Source organism: Peromyscus californicus, unplaced genomic scaffold (genome assembly GCF_007827085.1).
Source record: "Peromyscus californicus insignis strain IS unplaced genomic scaffold, ASM782708v3 Scaffold_17__1_contigs__length_78620276, whole genome shotgun sequence".
Lineage (NCBI taxonomy): Eukaryota > Metazoa > Chordata > Mammalia > Rodentia > Cricetidae > Peromyscus > Peromyscus californicus.
The window spans coordinates 36012393-36034830 of NW_026294469.1; the positions used below are offsets into that span (position 1 = coordinate 36012393).

General features: G+C 41.8%; 1 protein-coding gene and 1 pseudogene across 1 annotated transcript in view; one reads left to right on the top strand and one right to left on the bottom strand.

Annotated features, from left to right (window-relative positions):
- Lvrn (laeverin) overlaps window positions 1–15281 on the top strand; it is a 60798-nt gene extending 45517 nt beyond the window's left edge. The window contains exons 18-20 of the mRNA XM_052741451.1: window positions 104–241; window positions 7757–7832; window positions 13686–15281. Of these exons, the coding sequence (XP_052597411.1) occupies window positions 104–241; window positions 7757–7832; window positions 13686–13826 (355 nt within the window). The 3' untranslated portion in view covers window positions 13827–15281. The remainder of the gene's footprint in view (window positions 1–103; window positions 242–7756; window positions 7833–13685) is intronic.
- Window positions 15282–16989: 1708 nt separating this feature from the next.
- On the bottom strand, window positions 16990–17912 carry LOC128113085 (galectin-1-like; annotated as a pseudogene).
- Window positions 17913–22438: the final 4526 nt, after the last annotated feature.

A 22438-nucleotide genomic window follows, 5' to 3' on the forward strand; every position in this document is an offset into this window, starting at 1 on the left:
ATTACTAACTTAGAACCATGAGCTTGTAAAAAAAAAAAACATGAAAATGAACTTTTTATTGGGGTTTAAAGCTTGCTTATATTTTACAACTGGACTCTTGTAGATTTATGGAGTATGCCATCACTGTGTCTCCGTCCCCTTTTAATGACACAAATATAATAGAAGTTGTGGCGGCATCTGAAGTTGGCCGGTATGTGGCAAAGGACTTTCTAATCAACAATTGGCTGGCTGTGAGTCAGAGGTAAGAAGGAACCCGAGACCTCAATTTCATTTACGTCATTAATTGTTATTTTTTCCTATTTGGATCAGAGAATATAATTTGGATAATTTTTTTTATTGCTTGATAATTTCAAACGTGTGTAAAGATGTGTTTTGATCAAATCCATTCCCTATCCCCTCGCCTTTGAGTCTTCCTCTGCCCACCTGATTATCCCACCCCCCTCACTTCACATGCTCTTTTTTAATCCACTGCCAGTGTGTACACGGATGTAGGCCTTTCTGTAAAGGGGAAACAATGCTCCTTCCAGACACCATAGGCTAGCAAATAAAAGTCCCAGGGCCAGGTATGGGTTATCTCTTTTAAAGTGTTGGTCAGTGGGGTCCCATGAACACCCCAAACATTACAGGCTATTCCCCTTGCTCATGGTACCCTCAGTCATTGACTATGGAGATGTTCACCTTCAGTCTGGCTGTGTCACTGAGGTTCTTTCACTCACTAAAAAAGTGATGGTTTTTCCTGTATCTTGTCTCACCATAAACTAGAAAACATAAAGGATCATTTACCCTCAATTTTGGCTTTCTGTATGAAAATGGATTTGCATATGTTATTATCTATCTCAGTTTCCCCATTATACCCATCAAAAAGTTTCTCTTAAGAAACACTAATTTGAGTAATTCATATTTTTGGTATGAGCATACACCATCCATTCATGTATTTCATGAAACCTACCACACAGCTTTAAGAAACAGTATTACATTAACCTGAATGCTGTGGTTGGATGTTCCTTATCTGGATTCTGTATTATTAAGTTTTCACATTTTTTAGCCTTTAGGATTAGATCTGCTTGCTTCCTAGGTCTTCGTCTGTTCAGTAAAATATATATTAGCATGTAATAATCAGAAAATATGTCCTTGATGGCTGCTTCTTCTAGAACATTATATGCCATATATTTTTAGAAGATAAAAATGAATAATCCCTGCATGTGCTTAGACACTATAGATTTAGCAGATAAAACATGGATAAGGTCCAAGCACCTGAAAAGTTAGAAGACAGCTTTTGCAAAAAGTTTATTCCTTCAGAATAAATACATATTCAGGCTACACATTTTTTGTTTGTTTTTGAAACAGGGTCTTATGTAAGACCAGGCCCTTGAATTCACTATGTAGCTGAAAACTTTCAAGTCTCCAACCTCACATGTAACTTCCAAAATACTAGAATTGCAGCCATGTGCCCATGTGCCCACCATGCCCAGGTGGCTAGAATATAAATGCCAAAGGCCATAGATGTGTGACTACCTCATAGAACAAAGTAATGGATGTTTTGTAAATACTTATTGAGCACCTTTAGAACATGAAAAGGGATAAGGTTTTCTGCATTAGAAAATTTAAAGCTATTAGATAAAAACTCATTTATACTGCACTATTTCTCTAGCTCATCATAGAAACATACATATTATACTTACATTGTGAATATATTTTTCCTGTCTTTTGTTTAAGGTTATCTAACTCTTGCTTTATTCTGTGAGCAGACATTATGAATTTTCTACTTACATTTTCTGAGATTCCTCAGATTGGGGAATGAGTTATATTTTCTACTTTTAATCATTAAAGATAATCCCCTTTTTCCTTAGCAACACCCTACTGGGAATGTAGAAGTTGGGATTTCATATACACATCTCCTTTTTGTATATAGTTTCAGAGATCAAGCCTCATGAGCCTGTCTATTATTCCTTGGTCTCTGTCCCTTGAGCTTGTAAGAAAAGCTTGCTGTCCTCAGCCCCCCAACCCCCAGGTCTCACCAATCTGACTCTTCCTTGTCTGTGAACCCATTGTCAGCCTTGCTCAGCTTGCTTAAGTCACTTAGCGCAGCTCATCGTTAGCTTTCCTTCCACAACTTCCTTCTAACTCCTCTAGTGGCCGTTAAAGATGGCACCAGTGGACATGCTAAAGTGGATAAAGAAAAGCCCGTGAGGCCTCAACGCTACACAAAGATAGGCAACTGAGAAAAACTGGGAGCCGGAGAGGTGGTCCTCCCAGGGAAGAACACACCAGTTGGTTGTCCAGTGCCAAATGGTCAGCCCTGAAAACATGCCTACAAGTAACATTATCTGGACTGAACTGTTTTTATGTAGGAATATATATATATATGAGATGAATCTTCATCTAGGGGCTGTGCCCTTAGACTAACAAGCTTGACAGAGTCTATGTGATCCTGAACAAAGCATGCAATGGATTATAGTGAGTTCTTAAATTATTAATTTAGCTGAGTTTATTCTAGTCTATTGCATAGAGTCCAATAAGGAGGATCAAAAGGAACAAACAACACAATGAGTCCAGCTAGAGAAGTCAATACACTGGTCAACTATGGTGACCAATTGCCTTTGGATTGTAAACTCTATTCCTGAGTCTGGGCCTGTTTGATAGTGTTGGAGACCCCAAGTGCACCCTCTCTTTCAAAAGTTTTCAAGGTGGAACTTATCCCATGTTTTTAGGGTTATAGTTATGGGGTTACAATGGCCAGGTGCTTTGCATGTTTTATTGGCCTCTAGGCAATGGAGAGGTAAGGGTCTCTCTCTTCTCCCCATCTCGGAGCCCATGTTTTGCAACTCTAGTGATGAATATATACATGAATTCCTAATAGGAACACACACACACACACACACACACACACACACACACACACACACACACACACGCCTGAATTTAGCTAAGTGGTAGAACACTTGCCCAGCACACATGAGCCTCTGGGTTCAGTCACCACAACCACCCAAATCAATAAATAATTAAATAAACAATAAGTACAAACAAAACCACCAAGGACAAGTCATGGTTTGCCTGAGGATGCACGTTGTCATCACCATATGTGTCATGGTCTGCATTCCTTCTGAGGAAGGCAAAGGGTCACAGATTCCTCCCAGCCTCCGTGTGAAACCATGTCTGATTCCTGTGCGCTTACACCACTTACAGATGTTAAGGACACGGATTCACTGTCACGGCTCATTGAGGTTCTGCCTCTCACCCCTGGTATCATCCACATGGACAAATGAGCTTGGGGAAGTGACTCTCAGATTTGGCTGCACTTCTGAGCCACGCGGAGTGGCTAACACTCACGCGAGCTCCCAAACCCACCTGCCCCTTGAAAACTGGGATAGGATAGAAAGACTCTACCTTCTACTGGTTTCCCAAATGACTCAAGCAAAGTTTAACATGGGCCCAGTCGATACTATCTCAAAAACTGTATAGAGCTGAATTGAGTGGGGTGTCTCAGCACTTGGGAGGTTGAGGCAGGAGGATTGACTTCAGAGCAAAGCTGAGCTTCATAATGAATTCCAAGTCAGTCTGGGCTACAATGTAAGCCCCTAACAAACAAACAAGCAAACAAATAAGGCTGCCTTGCTCAATCTCATAGCCACTAGCAGACATATAGATATTTAAATTTACATTAATTAACATTTTAAAAAATTACAGTTCAGTGTCAGTTCTATTATCCCTGTTTGAAGTGTCCAGTGTGACTAGAGGTGACCATATTGGACAGCCCAGACAAAGAACATCTCCATCATGGTAGAGAAGTCAGTGGGCGACACTGATGAGTCTAAACCAACTCCTTGACTAGTTTGTTTCACGAAAAGCTCAGGTGCAAATTAAAACTTCAAATGGCATTAAACGACTCACTAAGTCCAGACATAAATATATGGTGTCACCTGGGTCATGAGAGAGCTCTCGACCTGCTGTGATGTAGCCCTTACATTGGCGCTTCTTTATCCATCGAAGTCGCTAGACTGGAAAATAAACCAGGAGAGCTTGTTTCTAGCTGAACAGATTTCTCACTTCAAAATTAAAGGATGGTTGGCTCAGTCATTCTGACACACGTGTCATAGTAATGTTAAGTGTAGGAGAAACTGGGTGCAGGGTAAACGCGTACAATGATGTTTTTCTGATGTTGTGCAATTTATTTCTGCACTGAATCTGTGTCCTACCTCAAGGTCACAGATTAATAATGGGAAAGGCTGCTTTTAGTTGACGTGGATTCACATTTAATTTTTATTCCTCACAAGAATTTTTCTTGCCTTTAGAGAGCAGGAAAATGTTGGCAATTTCCTACTAAGGCTTAAATTCTGCTCTCCAAAGAATTGATTATCTCACAATTGATTTAATTGACCTATATAAGCACATTAAATACAACCATATAAGGAATCCCTAAAAAAAAAAAACCAAACTTCTAAATGGGTCTTATTATCTTCATAAAGTTTGTAGGCTTATTAGTGCATGAACTTTTTTTTTTTTTTTTTAAAGATTTATTTATTTAGTATACAGAAGAGGGTGTCATATCTCATTATAGATGGTTGTGAGCCACCATGTGGTTTCTGGGAATTGAACTCAGAACCTCTGGAAGAACAGTCAGTGCTCTTAACCTCTGAGCCATCTCTCCAGGCCTAGTGCATGAACTTTTAACTGTGGCTTCATTACTTTTATATTTTATTCCAGAGAACACCAGATTCATAGAAGATGCTAAATTTATGGTAAATGGAATTTAGTTCACTCCTTTTACACATTCTACTACAGAGAGTATTTTGTATATTCAATTAAATTTGCTTTACATATTGGATACATTTATTTTATGGTTTAATTTATATTAGAAGGCTTGTTCAATTTTGCTAATAGTGTTGTCTGAATAAACAGTAACATTTGTGAGTTGTTGAGTGCAGAAGTTCAAATTAAAAAACATATATACTTAAATGACATAGGAATGTTTACTTAGCTCTTCACACATCAGAATATCTATGGCTTGTTGAAGTTATAGTATGCATTGAGAATAAATGTATCACCAATCTTCATGACACATCAGAATATCTATGGCTTATTGAAGTTATAGTATGCACTGAGAATGAATGTATCACCAACCTTCATGACAAAGCAGATTCAAAAGGCACAGTTTTGAAAGTTTTTATAATCCATTACTTTATTTTTATAAACTTATCATTTATTTTAGCATCATAAAGTTTCCAAGAAAGAAACCCAGAGTTTTCTACCATTTTAGCTACCTAGTATCTTAGAGGCACAGCCCTTCTGAGCCTCATCATAAATATACCAATGCCAGTAAAGTATACATTCACTAGTAGACCAGTTGTCCCAGGGGAAAGAGAGCTCTGAGAGACAATGGTTTCCAGCTCTGTCATCTCAAACTGTGAATGAAACATCACGGGTCTATTGTCCGTCTACTAATTGACATTTAGGGTTTGGGTTTGTCCTCTATGAAATGGCAGCTATTGTGTCTGATAAAGCCTAAGGTTTCCCTACTAATCTAAAAGTGCAGTTGGTTTGAATGTGTTAAGGACAGACTCAGAGTTACCAATAACACATCAGTGTTGTGTTAAGGAAAGAAATGAAAGCCCTTCCTCTTGGTGTCATTTAACCAAGAGCGAGCCTGCATTTGATTCCTCTACTTCCCTATTTGTATCTTTTATCCTCTTAAAATGTGCCTGCCCGAATGCTGTCTTGTGAATCTGTCCATGTGTCTGCTTCTGCCCCAGTGTGTCTGTCTGTCTGAGTGTGTCTGCGTCTATCCCTAACAAAGGGCTTTTGTCTACATTTATTGAGCAGTACAGAAGGCATCACATGGAGGAAAGGAATGAGGGATACTTAACAGAAATCTTCAGGAGAGTTTTACAAGGGATTAAGTCACTGGCCCCAACAGACTCAGATAACAAACAGTATTACAAACATCATCGTTTATCAAGCAATAGCTGTATGTTGCTTTCAACATGTATGGTGGATATTCGTTTTATAAAACCACCTTCAGCCTATATTTTCTGTTTTAGCAAATGATTATCAAAACATATACAAACATGCATACATTACTCTTGAGTCAGGGCATGGAAGGGTCCGGGATATGTTCCTTCATTGTCTCAAGCACTCATGAACACATGTTAACTCGGTGTTCCGAATTTTTTTTTTTTTCAAGGATAACTAGCTGGGCATGGTAGCGCACACCTTTTAATCCCAGCACTTGGGAGGCAGAGGCAGGCATATATCTGTGCATTTGAAGCCAGTCTGCCCTACACAGCAATTTCTAGCACAGTCAGGGCTACATAGTGAGACCCTGACTCAAAAAGAGTAAATAAGTAAAGAAGATTGACATGCTTTGACTTTTGTCTTCACAACAATTAGAATATGTTGGAAACTGGTAAGGACAGACCATTTATAGTGTATATGTTTTGATCAGCAATATTGCAAGAGAATATTCTCTCAAGCATGAACAATAAACCATGTGTTTTTCAAAAAGAGTTCCTGAAGTTGGGCACTAAGGAGTGCGATGAGCTAGGTATTCCAGTGCCTGCTCCTGGGTATCTCCCCAAATCCTCAGAGATGCTCGGGTCATGCTTCCATGTTAGTTTCATTTTACAGTTGACCTCAAGGTAAACTCTAAAACTCACTCCTGCCTCATGATGTCGGCTTTCTCCTATGTCTGGTAGAGAAGCCACATCTTTAGCTCAGGAGACAGACTTCCAGTTTGGAACTTGTTTTTTTGTTGTTGTTTGTATGTTTTTGTTTTGTTTGGAAACTTGTTTCCCGTGTTATCTCACAAGTTTTCCCTCTACTTGGCTAATTGAAACGGAGAGCCAAGAGCTGTTCTCCCAGCCCACGGTCCAGCTTTGCTCAACTGAGCTGCACACAGGGTCCTGTTCACTCAGGTAGCTTCAGCTTTCCTTGGGACTTGAAGAGGTGAAGGCTGGTTTCCCCTCACTCGGATTTCTATAGATAACTAACCCTTACAATTTGAAAAGTCACAATTACAGTTTTTGAAGTAAATCAGTTACGCATATTAACTACCAAAGCAACTTGACCATTTCTTGTTCGGTCGACTATAATAATCCTATTTCAAATTCATTTTCCTTTTTAATGAGTCCAAAATTCCTTTTTTTTTTCATGCTACAGCAGTACTTTGCGGCGGTATGTATCTGTTCTTTCTTTACAACACTTGACAATTTTTGTTTCCTAAATGGAGTTAGAGCAATATGGTACTGGGACATCTTGAGACTCAGAAGACAGAAATGAACACTCAAAAAAAAAAAAAACACCCACAATATAACTTTAAATACAGTGCAGGGCATTTTAGTTCGTGGTTTTGAAATTTATTGCATATTACCTATCATTTCTGAAGGGACATCATTTACTTATTTATTTACACCCTTATAAAGTTTCTTGCTTTGAGACACTGGATATGAATTCTAACTGTCTGTAGAATAGATGTATATAATTGTTGCTTTAAATAAATGTAATAATATTTAAATAAAACTGAAAACTTTGTTGCACAAAACTATATATATATATATATATATATATATTCCTTTAGTGTTACTAGTTCTCTGCATAACAGATTTCCTACTTAAGGCTGAACAAGTTCATGCATGGTTTCCCTTGGATTTGTGAGGGTGGTCTCAATGGGGCTGCCTACGTCGTATTGATCTGCTGCTGAAGCGGGCAGCATTATTGCCAGGTACTGCTGTCCTCTGACCAGCACCTTGCTGCTTTGCAGGTATGGACCCGAGTCACTAGATGGTTTAGTGTGGGTCCTAGGGAGGACTGTAAGCACAGATCTTCAGGTTATGGAGGTAAGTCCTGAAAGTATTGTGGAGTACAATGATATTTGGGAAGTGCTTTTGATGTAACTTGACTCGCTGAAATGAAAAATCATACACTTACTTGAATCATCTCACTCCACGCTTTGTTAGTGTGATTGGTATTGTATTAGCCTGGTTTCTCTAAAGGAAAAGAACTGATAGAATTTTACATTCTCTCTCTCTCTCTCTCTCTCTCTCTCTCTCTCTCTCTCTCTCTCTCTCTTCTCTCTCTCTCTCTCTCTCTCTCTCTCTCTCTCTCTCTTTCTCTCTCTGTCTCTGTCTGTCTGTCTGTCTGTCTGTCTGTCTCTCTCTCTCTCTCTCTCTCACACACACACACACACACACACACACACACACACACACACACACACACACAAAGGGAACTTATCAGAGTGGCTTACAAGCTATAGTCCAAGTAGTCCATCTATGGCTGTGTGGCTGTCTCCTGATGGAACGGCCAAGGATCCCATAGTTGTTCGGTCCACAAGACTGGATGTCTCAGCAGTCCCAATCTAGTGCTGGAGTCCCAAGAAAGCCCTAGACAGCTGCCAGTTTCAGTCGGTGTTGGAATCCTGAAGAAGCAGGTTCTAACACCGGGGAAGGAGTGCCTCAGGAACAGGATGATGGCCTTGCCGACAAGAGTGAGGGCAAGTAAGCAAAAAGCAAAGTCTCCCTTCTTCTGTGTCCTTTTCTGTGGCCTGCCACCAAGAGGTGTGGCCCATGTTTAGGGTGGATCTTTCCACCTCAAATAATTCAGCCATGAAAAATCCTTCATGAGGAGTGCCCAGCTGCTTGGGTTTTAGTTAATTCCTGATGTAGTTGGCTTGACAACCAAGATTAGCCATTACGAGTTCAGGTTTTGTCAACTGGACACACAATATCTCCTTTGTCATGCTTAATTTCTATCATTCTTTCTTTTTTAATGTTCTTTTTTTTTGAGACAGGGTTTCTCCATGTAGTTTTTGTTCCTGTCCTGGAACTCTCTCTGTAGACCAGGCTGGCCTTGAACTCACAGAGATCCGCCTGGCTCTACCTCCCGAGTGCTGGGATTAAAGGTGTGCGCCACCACCGCCTGGCTTGTCATGCTTAATTTCTAAGTAAAAGCAATAGCCAAGTCATAATTGTGCCTAATATAACTATCCCATGTACAGCCACGTGTATTATATATTTGAGAATAGGTGGCAATGTCACTTGGCGGACATTCTTTTAATGTCTTATAACTTAAATATGATAACCACTGATATTACCTCAATTGATATTACATTACATGATAAAAATATAGAGGAAAGAAAAACATTATATATATATATGTACACACACACACACACACACACACACACACACACACACACACAACACATTCTTGCCAAAATAGGATAAAAACACTCAAGTCAATTATAATTTGTTGTTTCTGCAACTGGTCACATGGTCTTAGCTGGTATTTATAACTACCTCCCTCTACCACCCATTCTGTATTTCCTCCACCCTCAGCAGGTCTTGGCTCTCTTCCTGGAGGAGTGACCCATACTTTCATTCCTGAAGGGTCTGTGCCCTTTGTCATCCTGCCTGGATTGCTTTACTATAGTTTTCCTTTGACTTTAGTCATAAGATGATAACATCAAGAGATGCCCTAAAGTAGCAGTCCTCAATCTGTGGGTTGAGACGTTTTGGGGGCCACATGTCAGATAACCTTCATATCGGGTATTTATATTACGATTCATAACAGTAGCAAAAGACAGTTATAAAGTAGCAATGAAATAATTTTATTATTGGGGATCCCCACATATCTTAGGGTTTCTATTGCTGGGATGAAAACACCGTGGCCAAAAGACAAGTTGGGGAGGAGAGGGTTTATTGGGCTTACACTTTCAGCATTGCCATCACTGAAGAAAGTCAGAACAGGAACTGAAACAGGGCAGGATCCCGGAGGCAGGAGCTGATATAGAGGCCATGGAGGTGACTTCCTTACTGTCTTGCTCCTTGTGACTTGCTCTGCCCACCTTCTTGTAGAACCCAGGACCAGTAGCCCAGGGGTGGTACCATCCACCACGGGCTGGGCCCTCTCCCATTGATCACTAAATGAGAAAATGCCTTGCAGTTGGATCTCAAGGAGACATTTCCTCGGCTGAGACTCTTTCCTCTGATGACCATAGCTTGTGTCAAGTTGACACACGAAACCACCCAGGACACCACAACATAGGTGTATTAAAGGGTCACAGCATTAGGAAGGTTGAGAACCCCTGCCCTAAAAGGATCTCTCACACTCCGGACATAATCTTCCTCGCCTCCACCATGCAGAATCCAATTTCCACTTAGTAGTCTGGGTCAATTACGCCTAACACCATCATTCTTTTCTTAGTCTGATGGCTTTAGGGCACCAGAAGCCCAAAGTGGTGAAGTCTAAGCTTCCAGTTCAATGGAATGTTTCTTGTATCTCCAGGCAGGAGTGAGGGCTCTTCCATCTGGAACCAACCAAAACTTCTAGGCCAGCAGAATGTCAGGAAAAATTCCCCTAGTGGGCCAGGAGGGTGATAGTGAACAAAACTAGTCCCTTTACTACTCCTTGGTTTCTGGACCCATGAATATTGGCGATGGGAGAAATCAGAACATGCATTGGATGTGGATTCAAAGCATATACCACCTTCTGCAGAATCTTACCCCAGCCCTCCCGGATACTGCCACCTAATTTGTGCTGTAACTGTGTCTTCAAAAGGCCGTTCCATCATTCTATTAGACCAGCTCCTTCAGGACGATGGGAGACGTGAGAGGACGGGTGAATTCTGTGAATGCAGACCCACTGCCACCCTCCTCTGACTGTGAAATGAGTTCCTTGGTCAGAAGTCACGTTATGTGGAATACCGCGATGGTGTGGATAAGGCATTCTGTAAAGTCCGTGGATAATTGTTTTGGCAGAAGCAGTATGTGCAGTAAAGGCATCTATTTCCAGAATGCCAAAGCTCTTTGGTGGTGAAGTGTACCTTCCCATGGACTACACTTTCTGTCTTCCTCTCTAGCAGCTTGCTCAGCCTGAAGTCTGGTTATAGGTATAGAGGCAACTATTGGAGGGCCCCAAGAGACGTCAGAATTATCTTGTCTGGCATCTCCTTCAGGGAAGATTACTCCTGGTTGGGCATACAATAAGGATTAATTTCCTCAGGCAAAGGCAGAGAGGTCAATATTACAGGACAAGGGAGTGGAGATGCATCCTCTGCTAAGGGTGGAGAGATTACTTCCTTGGGTGAGACAAACCCTTCAGAATCTGAGGTTCAAAGTCCTCCCCTCAGTAGATTCTTCTCCCATGTCTCCATCCCACACCACAGGATCCCACCCCTTACCAATCAACACCCTGACTTTAACTGCTGATACCTTCCAAGGTTGAGACTTGAATTTTTGTTGTGATTCAGCCAATCTTAGAAGGAGGGTTTTGGTTGATTTTCTGCAACTTGAGTTCTATGGCTGCTGGAGAGAAAATTCTCTTCCAGGGCACACTTAGAAACGTTTAGACTGGTTCTGTGCATCTGGAGTGAGTCAATTGTATCACTCAGTTCATCCTTTTCTTGCCACTGTATCCAGAATTGCTGTAAGTTGGTTAATTTGACCACAGAGTTCATTCTTTTCCTTTATCATGGTATCCTGAGACACAAGAAGTTGGTTAATTTTTATCATAAAACTCATTCTTTCCTCTGTCCATTTATCCAGAGATGCTAGGAGCAACAAGCCAGTATTATTATTTTCCTTATTTTTTCCACAAATTGTCAAAAGTTATATGTACAGTCACTAAATTCCCTTTTTCCTAACAATGGTCTTTCAGTGCTCTCCATATTACTAAGGGAGTCTGCAGTTGGAAGATTTCCTGTGTCCCTCCTGGCTAGCTGGCTGGTAGTCTAAACAAATCTCTCCCACTAGTGTCCCCCAAGCAAACAGAATTCCCAGAATTCTCCTCTTTGCTTGCCCCCGCCTATACCTCCTGCCTGGCTACTGGCCAATCAACGTTTTATTTATCAACTAGTCAGAGCAACACATATTCACAGCATACAGAACGACATCCCACAGCAGGAGTTTTCAATAACTATAGATGTTGGTGAATTCTGAGGTCTGTTCCAGAAACTTAACAAATTCACCCTTACAATTCTGTCTCTCTAGAGCCACTTCCTTAGTTAATTCTATCTTAGTTACTTTTCTGTTGCCGCGATAAGACATCATGACCAAGGCAACCTATAGAAGACTTTATTGGGAGCTTGCTTACAGAGAGTTAGAGTCCATGACCATCATGGCAGGGAGCATGACAGCGGGTAGGCAGGCATGGCAGTGGAGCAGTAGCTGAGAGTTTACATCTTGATTCATGAGCACAAGGCAGAGAGAGAGCCAACAGGAAATGGCATGAGCTTTTGAAATCTCAAATCCCATCCCCAGTGACACACCTTCTCCAACAAGGCCATACTACCTAATCCTTTCCAAACAGTTCCATCAACTGGGGACCAAGCATTCAAACTTATGAGTCTATGAGGGCTGTTCTCACCTGAACCACCACATTCCACTTCCTGGTTCCTATAGGCTTGTGGTCATATCATAATATAAAATACATTTAGTTCAACTTCAGAAGTCCCCATTGATGTTCAGTCTCAACACTGTTTAAAAGTCCAAAGTTTAAAGTCTCTTCTGAGACTGAAGGCACTCTCTTAATTGTAATGTTCTGTAAAATCAAGAAGCAAATTACATGATTCTGACACATAATGGCACAGAATATACTGTACCATTACAGAAGGGAGGAGTTAGGACATAGTGAAGAGAGTGGACCAAAGAAAAACAGTAACGTAACAGGACAGACTCCAAATCCTGTAGCTCTATAGTGTCCAGTGCCAAATAGGTTAGATGGCTTTGCCCTTCAAGCTTTGCTGCCTACAACATACTTCTTTCTTGGGCTAGTTCCACTCCATGTCTGAAGGTCTCTTTGGCTTTGGCACCTTTAGGGGTCTTGAAGGCAATCTAGGCTTTACTTCCACAGCTTCACACAATGGCCTCCCAGTGTCTTTTGCCTTCTCAGAGCCTTCATGCGGGGACTGCCCAGCCACACATTGCTTGACCTCAGTGGCCTTCCTTAACCACGTAGGAAGATTCCATAAACCCATGCACGTGTATCCTTCATGACTCTAAACCCAGATCCACGTGGATAACATTGCCAAGTTCAGCAGCTGGCCCCTTGAATCACATCTACAAGCATGCTACCATGCTCCAATTAGACTCAGATTCTTGTGCTTACATGGCAAGCATTTTGCCAACTGAGCTATTTTTCTAGCCCATCAGTACTGGTGTTTGCATATTAATTTTCTGAAACTTTACTGAATTGTTTATTCATTCAGATAAATAAAAGATGTTGCTATCTATGAACAGTGCCAATTTGACTAAAACATGCAGAAATGAAGGGCAACATCTGTAAAGACAGATGTAAGATGCATGGAGATTGACCTCTGGAAGCTGCCAAGTTCCTTTGAAATACAAAAGGGTTTCTCTGTCTCTGGTCACAAATCTTGTGCAATATCCAATATGTATTCCATAACTATTTGTTGAGAGCTATGATATACTTTGGAAATAAAGAAATTAATAAGATCAAGTTCTTATTTCGTGGACATTGCAGCTGACATTTCATCCTTCTGGGTCAGTTTGGTGTTAATCACACTGTCTCAGTCACAGCCTCCTCAGGGACACATGATGGAGGTCTACCCATTGCTACTCCTTGAAGTGTCATTGCCTCTTTGCAAAGGCGTTTTGGTTTTTTCCATGAACTGGTTTCTTTTGTGTCAGTGAAAGTTTGGTGTTGCTGATCAATTATCTCCATCCTTCTAGTTGCAGTGGTTCCTGGGAAATGTGTTGGAGGAGCACCAGAGGATTGCGGCTCATGCCAAATTACAGGCAATGAAGACAGAGAATCTGAAAAACAAGAAGAGGATTGCCAGGATGACTGAGTGGCTTCGGAAAAACACATAATTTGTGGCCACTTGTAGCATGCTTCCTGCGTTTTATAATCGTGTTTGCTCACAGTTCTGTCTTCCATATTTAGTGACTCTGGAAAGCTGCATGGCTTCTTTTATTTTGGTTATGTTTTTTTCTACTTAGTCATGGCCTTCCTGTTTTCACACCTTACCCCAAGGATCAGTGATTGCTGAGGATTTTGTCAACACTGCCATGTATCTGGGCAAACCTTCACTTCCCATTGAGCAATAAAGTCACCAAATTTAAGTGCCTTGCAAAAAAACAAAACAAAAAAAACACCAAAACCAGATTGACCTGAAAAAGTCTCACTTATTTTGATGTGAAGGCTAGTGGAGCATTAAATCAGTGGCATTAATGTAGTGCAGATTCTATTCAGATGGAAATCCAGACTTGGAATAACTCTATGCTTTACTTAGTTTAAAAATGAAGGAATGATGGGAACACAACATTGCAGTGTAAAGAAAGAGGAGCCAGAAATAAATGAGATCACTAGGAGAACGCGCAACCAAAGAAAGCAGAGTCTAGTCAAGGCTGAAAAGGAGACATGAACAATTTCAGGAGTCATATCAAATGCCCCAAAGCAAAGCAAAAAAAAAGAAAAAAGAAAAGTCTTCTCCCCAAAGTCAAGCCGGAGCACAGTGATCGCCATTTCGTACTCAGGAGAACAAATTCAGTTGGCCAAGTGGAGCAATAGACTTTCAAGAGTCGCTGACTAACACATGGAAAGAGCTTAGTTTTGTTATACACAGGATGAAAATCAGGACAGTGAAGCACACTGCTCCTGCTTCAGATGCTGGGTATCTCATCCAGTCCTTTTTCCTTTACACCTCGTTGGTGTTTTTTTAGAATGAGGGTCAAAATCGCTTATCTCCTAACTACCTCACAGTAGTATTGTAAAGATTAATGAATATGCTATCAATGCAAAGACTTTAGAACTTCCAGACAAGACTAGAAGCTTAGAAGATTGTTTCGTGTGACTTTATTAATGAGCAGTCATGGGAAAGACTATATATTTCAGAGACAGAAAGAAAGGAGAGCATCAGGAATCATGAAGATGGCAGGACTGGAAACCAGCACAAAGAAACAGACCAAGAAGGGAAAGAAGAAATAGGCCATGGTGTGACACTCCATCCATGGTCTGTCACCGAGCACACACATATTCAAAATTAACACTACCTAAATAGAAACATAAGTCATTATACATTCAAATGTTTATTTGAAATTCGTAGCATCTCACATTACTAAAATTTAAAATATCTCTAAGTTTTCTAGAGAAGGCTTTGCATCTATACACATGGTGAATGGAACATAAAGTCACCATGCTCATGTCCCAACTTCCTCTACTTCATAGCAATGCCCACGTAGCACACTGCTAACTCATACAACCAATGAGGAACAGTCATAAACCCAGAAGATTTCATTATACCACGCCTTGCATATGGCTGTGTGTTTGTGACTAGTGCAACGTAATGGATGCAAATAAAGACTTCTGTGTTGGATATTCATCTCTAGTTTCCAGTTTGTTTTTAATTTTTAATTGTGTGTGTGTGTGTGTGTGTGTGTGTGTGTGTGTGTGTGTGTGTGTGTGTGCGTGCCATGAGTGCAGTGCCCACGCAGACCAGGAGAGGCATCAGGTCTCCTGGATGTGGAGTTACAGGGGTTTGTGAGCTGCCTGGTATGTGTGTGCTGAGAATTGAATTGGATCCTTTACTCTCTTAACCGCTGAGCCATCTCTCCAACCCCATAACCTGATTTCTGTGATTTTGAAATTCTAAATGAAGTCTAAAGACACAGACTGAAAAATACAGAGAGATATTTGTGTTGTGTTATAAGTGGATACCCTGGGATCTGGATTTTCAAAATAACAAATTGTAAGTTTTTAAATTAGATTTCCCTACACAAGCTTATTTTTAAAAAACGTTTCCTTTTGTAAAAAAGCATACTTTGTGGGAAAGGCTATTTCTGTAAGTGTATTCGTGTATAATACACACAACACAGTTCTCTCTCTCTCTCTCTCTCTCTCTCTCTCTCTCTCTCATGTGTGTGTGTGTGTGTGTGTGTGTGTGTGTGTGTGTGTGTGTGTGTGTATGTGTAACCTTCCTGCCTTGGGCTGAACTACACTCTAATTCATTTGATTTCCATGGAAAAGCACTAACAGAGATGAAGGGCTCCTCTCATTCTTTCCTTGCACTCTCACATAAACGAGCAGATGAGATACAGCTATCAGGTCTACTGAGCCTGAAGAAAGTGGCCATTCTGATGAGATGATGGCTCCTGGACCTGAAAAGCCACAAGTACATGCCAGAGGAGTGAAGCGAAGCCTCTAACCATGGGATGTGTAGGATATCTGGGGTGTCCACTCTGTGTAGTGATCACACTATCATTCGGAAATGGTTCCTTAATTTTAGCATATCTCACTTGAGATAAACATAGCTGTTGATGCCACTGCTCCTCAGGAGCAGGAATAATCCTGTTGATAAATCTCCAGCTTCATTTAGAAGATCATCAGAGGAATGCTCTATAATAGAGAACAGACAGCTCTGCTCTCTTCAAAAGGTGATATTCTCCTTCATCCCTACCAGCTAAACCCTAGACTTTGGAGAAAATATGTTCATTTTAGAAAGTAACTGATGGAGAAGTCATGACCTAACTAATTACAACTGGCATAATGCAGCTGGCAAGTGATGTAATAGGCAGGAAAGACTACACATTCTGTTTCCTGTAGGATACACTGAGCATGCGCTGTACAGGATTCCCGCTTCAGCACATCACTGCTAGCCAGTATCCATCCCTGTCGATCAGAAAAACAAATCGGACTAATAGTCTGTTCATTTGCTTTAACAAAGAGATTTAAAATTCTAGAGCTTGTTAGACAAATGCTGAGGACATGGAAAGAACAAGAAAGAAAGGAAAAAAAAACCTGGACACAGCTCAAGGGTGGATTCTTATTCCAAGTCTCAGAATCTCTCCATCTCTCCACTGATGCCTCAATTCTCATACTGGGGACTTGACAGAGCTGTGAATTTAACTTGCATTGTAATGCTACATGCTACAGAATCCCATAGAGCAGCTACAAAAATGCAGGACATATTTTGTGGGGCTCATGGGGAGCAGAGGCAGCCGCCTTTCTTGGGGTCTGTGGGCTAACTGGCTGGCTTCACACATAGGCAACATACTCTATCCTCAAGTGGCTGTCTGCTTCCATGTTGTTGATGGCCTTCATGTTGAGGTAGTTGGGGAACTTGATGTCCATCTGGCAGCTTGATGGTCAGGTCATAATGGCTGAAAGTGATGCATCCGTCCATGACATTCCCCGGCCGGAAGGGAAAGCCAGATTCCTCAGTCCTCCGGGCTCTACTACGCTTGCTGTTGCCCACAATGGCACTGGTGTCCCCTAGGGCATTGAAAAGGCTTGATGTGTAAGCTCAGGTTGTTGCTGTCTTTGCCAAGGTTCAGCACAAAGCTCTTGGCTTTGGAGGTCACCTTGCCCCAAACTCTGAGGCACTCCCTAGGTTTGGGATTCAGGTTGCTGGTGACCAGACTACAAGTCGTGACTAAGAAAAGCTTCTGGATCCACTGTACCGGCAGTCTAAATACTTTGCCTGATAACTCAGGGATTCTTTATGACTAAACACCTTAGAAGTCATCTGGTTCTCTGATCATGTCTTAGTCTATTTCATGTTGCTACAACATGTCCAAAACTCAGTATTTTTTATAAAGAAGTGAGGTTTATTTAGCTCCAATTTTTTAAGACACAAAATTCATCATTGGGAGAGTTGAGGTCAGGGTGTTCCTGCCCTAAATTTCTCTATATTATATAAAACTGTGATCCCTCCCCCCCACCTACACACACACCAGGCTGTCTCTTACTCTGGGAGATTCTATTTTACAAGCAACACCTGTAGATAATTTAAATAATAAAGAAAGAGGTGCATAGGTCATATGAGAATACTATGCCATTCTACACAATGGACTTAAGCATGTGAAGAATTTGGTGTTTGTGGGGGCCTGGAACCAACTCCCCACAAATACTACAGATGGTTGTAGATCACTGTCACTCACTGCATCAGCAAACATCATGTTGAGTGGTTGAAAATGACGATGTTAACTGAGGAATCTGGGGTCCCGTCGTGTGTTCTCAGTTTCATTGAAAAAGACTCAGAAGGGATCTTGAATATCATTTTTATTAGATTTTGAGAGAAAAATATCAGGGTAAGCAAGCTGTAAATCTCAGCAGCTGACGAGAGAGAGAGAGAGAGAGAGAGAGAGAGAGAGAGAGAGAGAGAGAGAGAGAGAGAAGAGACATGTTTCTTGAGGTAGGGTCCATAAAAGCTTTAGGCAGGTTCAGTGATGGAGGGAGAAAGGGATGGCGCTGTCTTTAGAGAAAGAACAAGGACATTCAGATGTCAGGGCAAGCATACTTAGGATTTGGGCAGGTATCGAAGAAAGAGGTAAAGAGGTGGGGATGAAAAGCTGTGCTTTTTCAGTCAGAACTCAGGAAAGTGGGCAGGCTTGGCAGTAAAGATCTGCGAGCAACTAAGTGAGGGAGGGGCTCCTGGGATGGAGAAGTATATGGTCTCACTTAAGAGTAAGGGACAATTATTCTTCCCATCTCCTTAGCTTGTCTTCAGGCAAATCCATTTTCTCGAGGACAGGTCTCCTGTCCAGGTGACTGACAGGCCAGGTTGGACGAACTCTTAAGAGAAAGTAGAAGTATATGTGCTGTTTCAGGGAGTTCATCTCCAGGGTCATCCCAGGTCAGAGGAAGAACTCAGATCCCACTCTGTTGACCAGGAGGATGGAGCTTTCCCTTAATGGACTCAACAAAGCCCTGACACTTTACACTTTCCTATGGTATTGTAAATCTGAAGAAAGGGCAATTACGATGCTGCTCTTAAAATTGATGTGCTACCAGGTTAGTGGTGGTGGAGTTCAAAGCTGATTGTCAAGGTCCATCCTCACGGCCTCCAAGTCTTTTGTTCTTATCTAAACACCTAATAGTGACACTAGGTGGCAGAGCTATGCTCCACACGAAAGCCCCGGTCCAGCCTAAGTACAGTCTTTTCTTGAGACTCTTATATCAGCAAGGGTCCAATGAGGAACTCAGAAGCCCGCTGCTCTTTGACTGAGAGAGCTCAGTGTAAGGAACTAGTAATGGAGAGCTGAAATGGCAAAGACCAACAGTGAGATGACACCAAGCTAAGTAAGAGCCACAAGCAGCAGCTTGCTGTCCCAGTGAGGGTGTCACAGGAGGAGAGCAGGGCTACCTCGGCTACCCAAGGTTCATAGGGGCTGTGGACCAAACCTGGAGGAGTGGGTGGACTCCACTGCCCTGGTGAGTTAGAAAATCAAAGACAAAAAGGGGGCCCTGGAGCTGCATTCAGACATCTGAGAAGGGTGTGGTCAGAAGGTGCTGGTGGTGTCCCAGCTGTGGATACACGTAGTCTGAAACTCTGAGGGGAAATCCAGTGAAATGAAATCTAACAGTCAAAGCAAGGGGGTGGAAAATCACCCACTGCTGGGCTAAGCAGAAAGAAGCTAGAAGCAAACAGGAGAGAGCCAGCAAGCCCTCTCTCTCTCCTCTAGCCCTCCAACCTTTCCATGTCCCTTGGTGCCCCCTGCTGGCAGACTTGAAAAGCTAAACTACAATTTGTTTGCTTGTTTTAGATTTTTTTCATATATATATATATATATATATATATATATATATATATATATATATATATATAGTGCCGAATGCTGTTTATTGAAGGAGGGAAGAGGTCTTACAGCACAATGGGAGAACCCCAGAGGGCAGAAGTTCACTATGATGTTTTACAACCTTGCATCTAAGCTGTTAATGCCCATTATGCAGGATACACAGACAAGGAACTTCCCTTAAGCATTCAGGAGGGTGGAACCCGGCAGGGAATTAGCATCAGGAGGATATCAAGATCAAGGTCAGCAAGCAAGGCAACAGTTACCCAAAACAAGGGCCAGGACCCTACAGGTCCCCCTTTTACTAAAAAATGAGCTTCTGACTTAGGTTGCGTGGGACGTCAGCAGGTCACCTTACCCGTCATGGAGACGCCTGCCCAGGTCACACAGGCGCTCTGTCTTAGGTTGGTGAGCGCATCCCAGGTATTACCCGTCTCTGAATACTCGTCATCATACAGGCTCAATCGTGTGGGAGCTGCAGAGTTAACTGCTGCCAAAGATCTAAACAATCCAATTAAAAAATGGGCTAAAGAGCTAAACAGAGAATTCACAAAACAAGAATCACAAATGGCTGAACGACATTTAAAGAAATGCTCAACATCCTTAATCATCAGAGAAATGCAAATCAAAACGACTCTGAGATACCACCTTACACCTGTCAGAATGGCTATAATCAAAAACACTAATGACAGTCAATGTTGGAGAGGATGTGGCACAAAGGAAACACTCCTCCACTGTTGGTGGGGATGCAAGCTTGTACAATCACTGTGGAAATCAGTATGGCAGTTTCTCAGAAAATTAGGAATCGAACTACCTCAAGACCCAGCCATACCACTCTTGGGCATATACCCAAGGAATGCTGATTCATACCACAAAGATGCTCAGCTATGTTCATAGCAGCACTATTCGTAATAGCCAGAACCTGGAAACAACCTAGATGCCCGTCAACTGAAGAATGGATTAAGAAAATGTGGTACACATAAACTACAGTTTGTAAGCCTGAGACTATGAAGTTGAATGTGGACCTGAGAGCTAGTGGTTAGGTCACCAAACCAGGGAAGTACAAATGTCCTGACTTTATCACAAGTGATCTCCCAGGCTGAGGTCACAGGCTAGCAGAGGCAGGACACATGAGTGATCTCCCAGGCTGAGGTCACAGGCTAGCAGAGGTAGGACACACAGGTGATCTCCCAGGCTGAGGTCACAGGCTAGCAGAGGCGGGACACACGAGTGATCTCCCAGGCTGAAGTCACAGGGCTAGCAGAGGTGGGACACATGAGTGATCTCCCAGGCTGAGGTCATAGGCTAGCAGAGGTGGGACACACAGGTGATCTCCCAGGCTGAGGTCACAGGCTAGCAGAGGCGGGACACACAGGTGATCTCCCAGGCTGAAGTCACAGGGCTAGCAGAAGTGGGACACACAAGTGATCTCCTAGGCTGAGGTCACAGGCTAGCAGAGGCGGGGCACACAAGTGATCTCCCAGGCTGAGGTCACAGGGCTAGCAGAGGTAGGACACACAAGTGATCTCCCAGGCTGAGGTCACAGGCTAGCAGAGGCGGGACACACGAGTGATCTCCCAGGCTGAAGTCACAGGGCTAGCAGAGGTGGGACACACAAGTGATCTCCCAGGCTGAGGTCACAGGCTAGCAGAGGTGGGACACACAAGTGATCTCCCAGGCTGAGGTCACAGGCTAGCAGAGGTGGGACACACAGCTGAGAAGCTTCGTCTGAAAAATTTTAACGCACACACATCTTTCTCTTGGCCAGAAATGAGCAGCATCAGGCTGCAAACCTTGCAAATAGCAGGCAGGACTTTGTGTAGATGTGATCTGAGAAAGGAAAACTTTCTAAGAATATTTTAGAATAGTTAAATTTGGATTTGTATTGAAAAAATTATATGTTTTAAATTTATTTTGGTAAGAGTGCTCTGTCTGCATGGATGCCTGCTTGCCAGAAGGGGGCATCAGATCCCATTATAGATGATTTGTGAGCCACCATGTGGTTGCTGGAAATTGAACTCAGGACCTCTGGAAAAGCAGCCATGCTCTTAATTGCTGAGCCATCTCTCCAGGCCCCCTATGTTATATTTATATGTACAAGTGTTTTACCTGTATGTATGCAATACCCGAGGTCATCAGAGGATATCAGATCCCCTATAATTGGAGTGACAGATGGTTATGAACCACCGAGTAGTGTTGAGACCTGAACTCAAGTCCTTTGCAAAAGCAACAAGTGCTCTTAACCACGGACTCATCTCTCCAGATCCTAAAAAGAAATTTTATGTAATTTGTATTTAAATAGGATGTTGTATACATATTATTTAGGTCGATTTTTGTGGGATTTCTGATGTTATGCCATCAAATCACTATTTGTAATGGATTATAGTTGCATTTAAAAACCGAGTTCCAGGAAAGAACCAAAGCTACACAGAGAAACCCTGTCTCAAAAAACAAACTCTCTCTCTCTCTCTCTCTCTCTCTCTCTCTCTCTCTCTCTCTCTCTCTCTTTATATATATATATATATATATATATATATATATATATATATATATATATATGGTCTGTGAAGAAACAGTCTAAGGATGTTTTGCTGTATACATAAACCTCATATATAAATTTAACCGAGGAATGTGTTTGTGTTACTCAAGAAAGCTTGAATGCTGAGTTTTTTAAAAATAGTTTCTGTAATCCATATACAACCATAATAGGGATTTAAATAGTGCCAATATTACAGCTCAAAAAAGTTAGTATACATAAATGCTAATTTATTGTCTGCTGTCAAATTTTTGAAAAGCATTCTTGTTGGATTTATGGGTGGATTTCCAGCAGACTTGCTGATGATTTTCTTTAAAAGCATCTAATGATTTGGTTCTGCTTTTTATATGTTTTTATATCTTTAATATGAAGC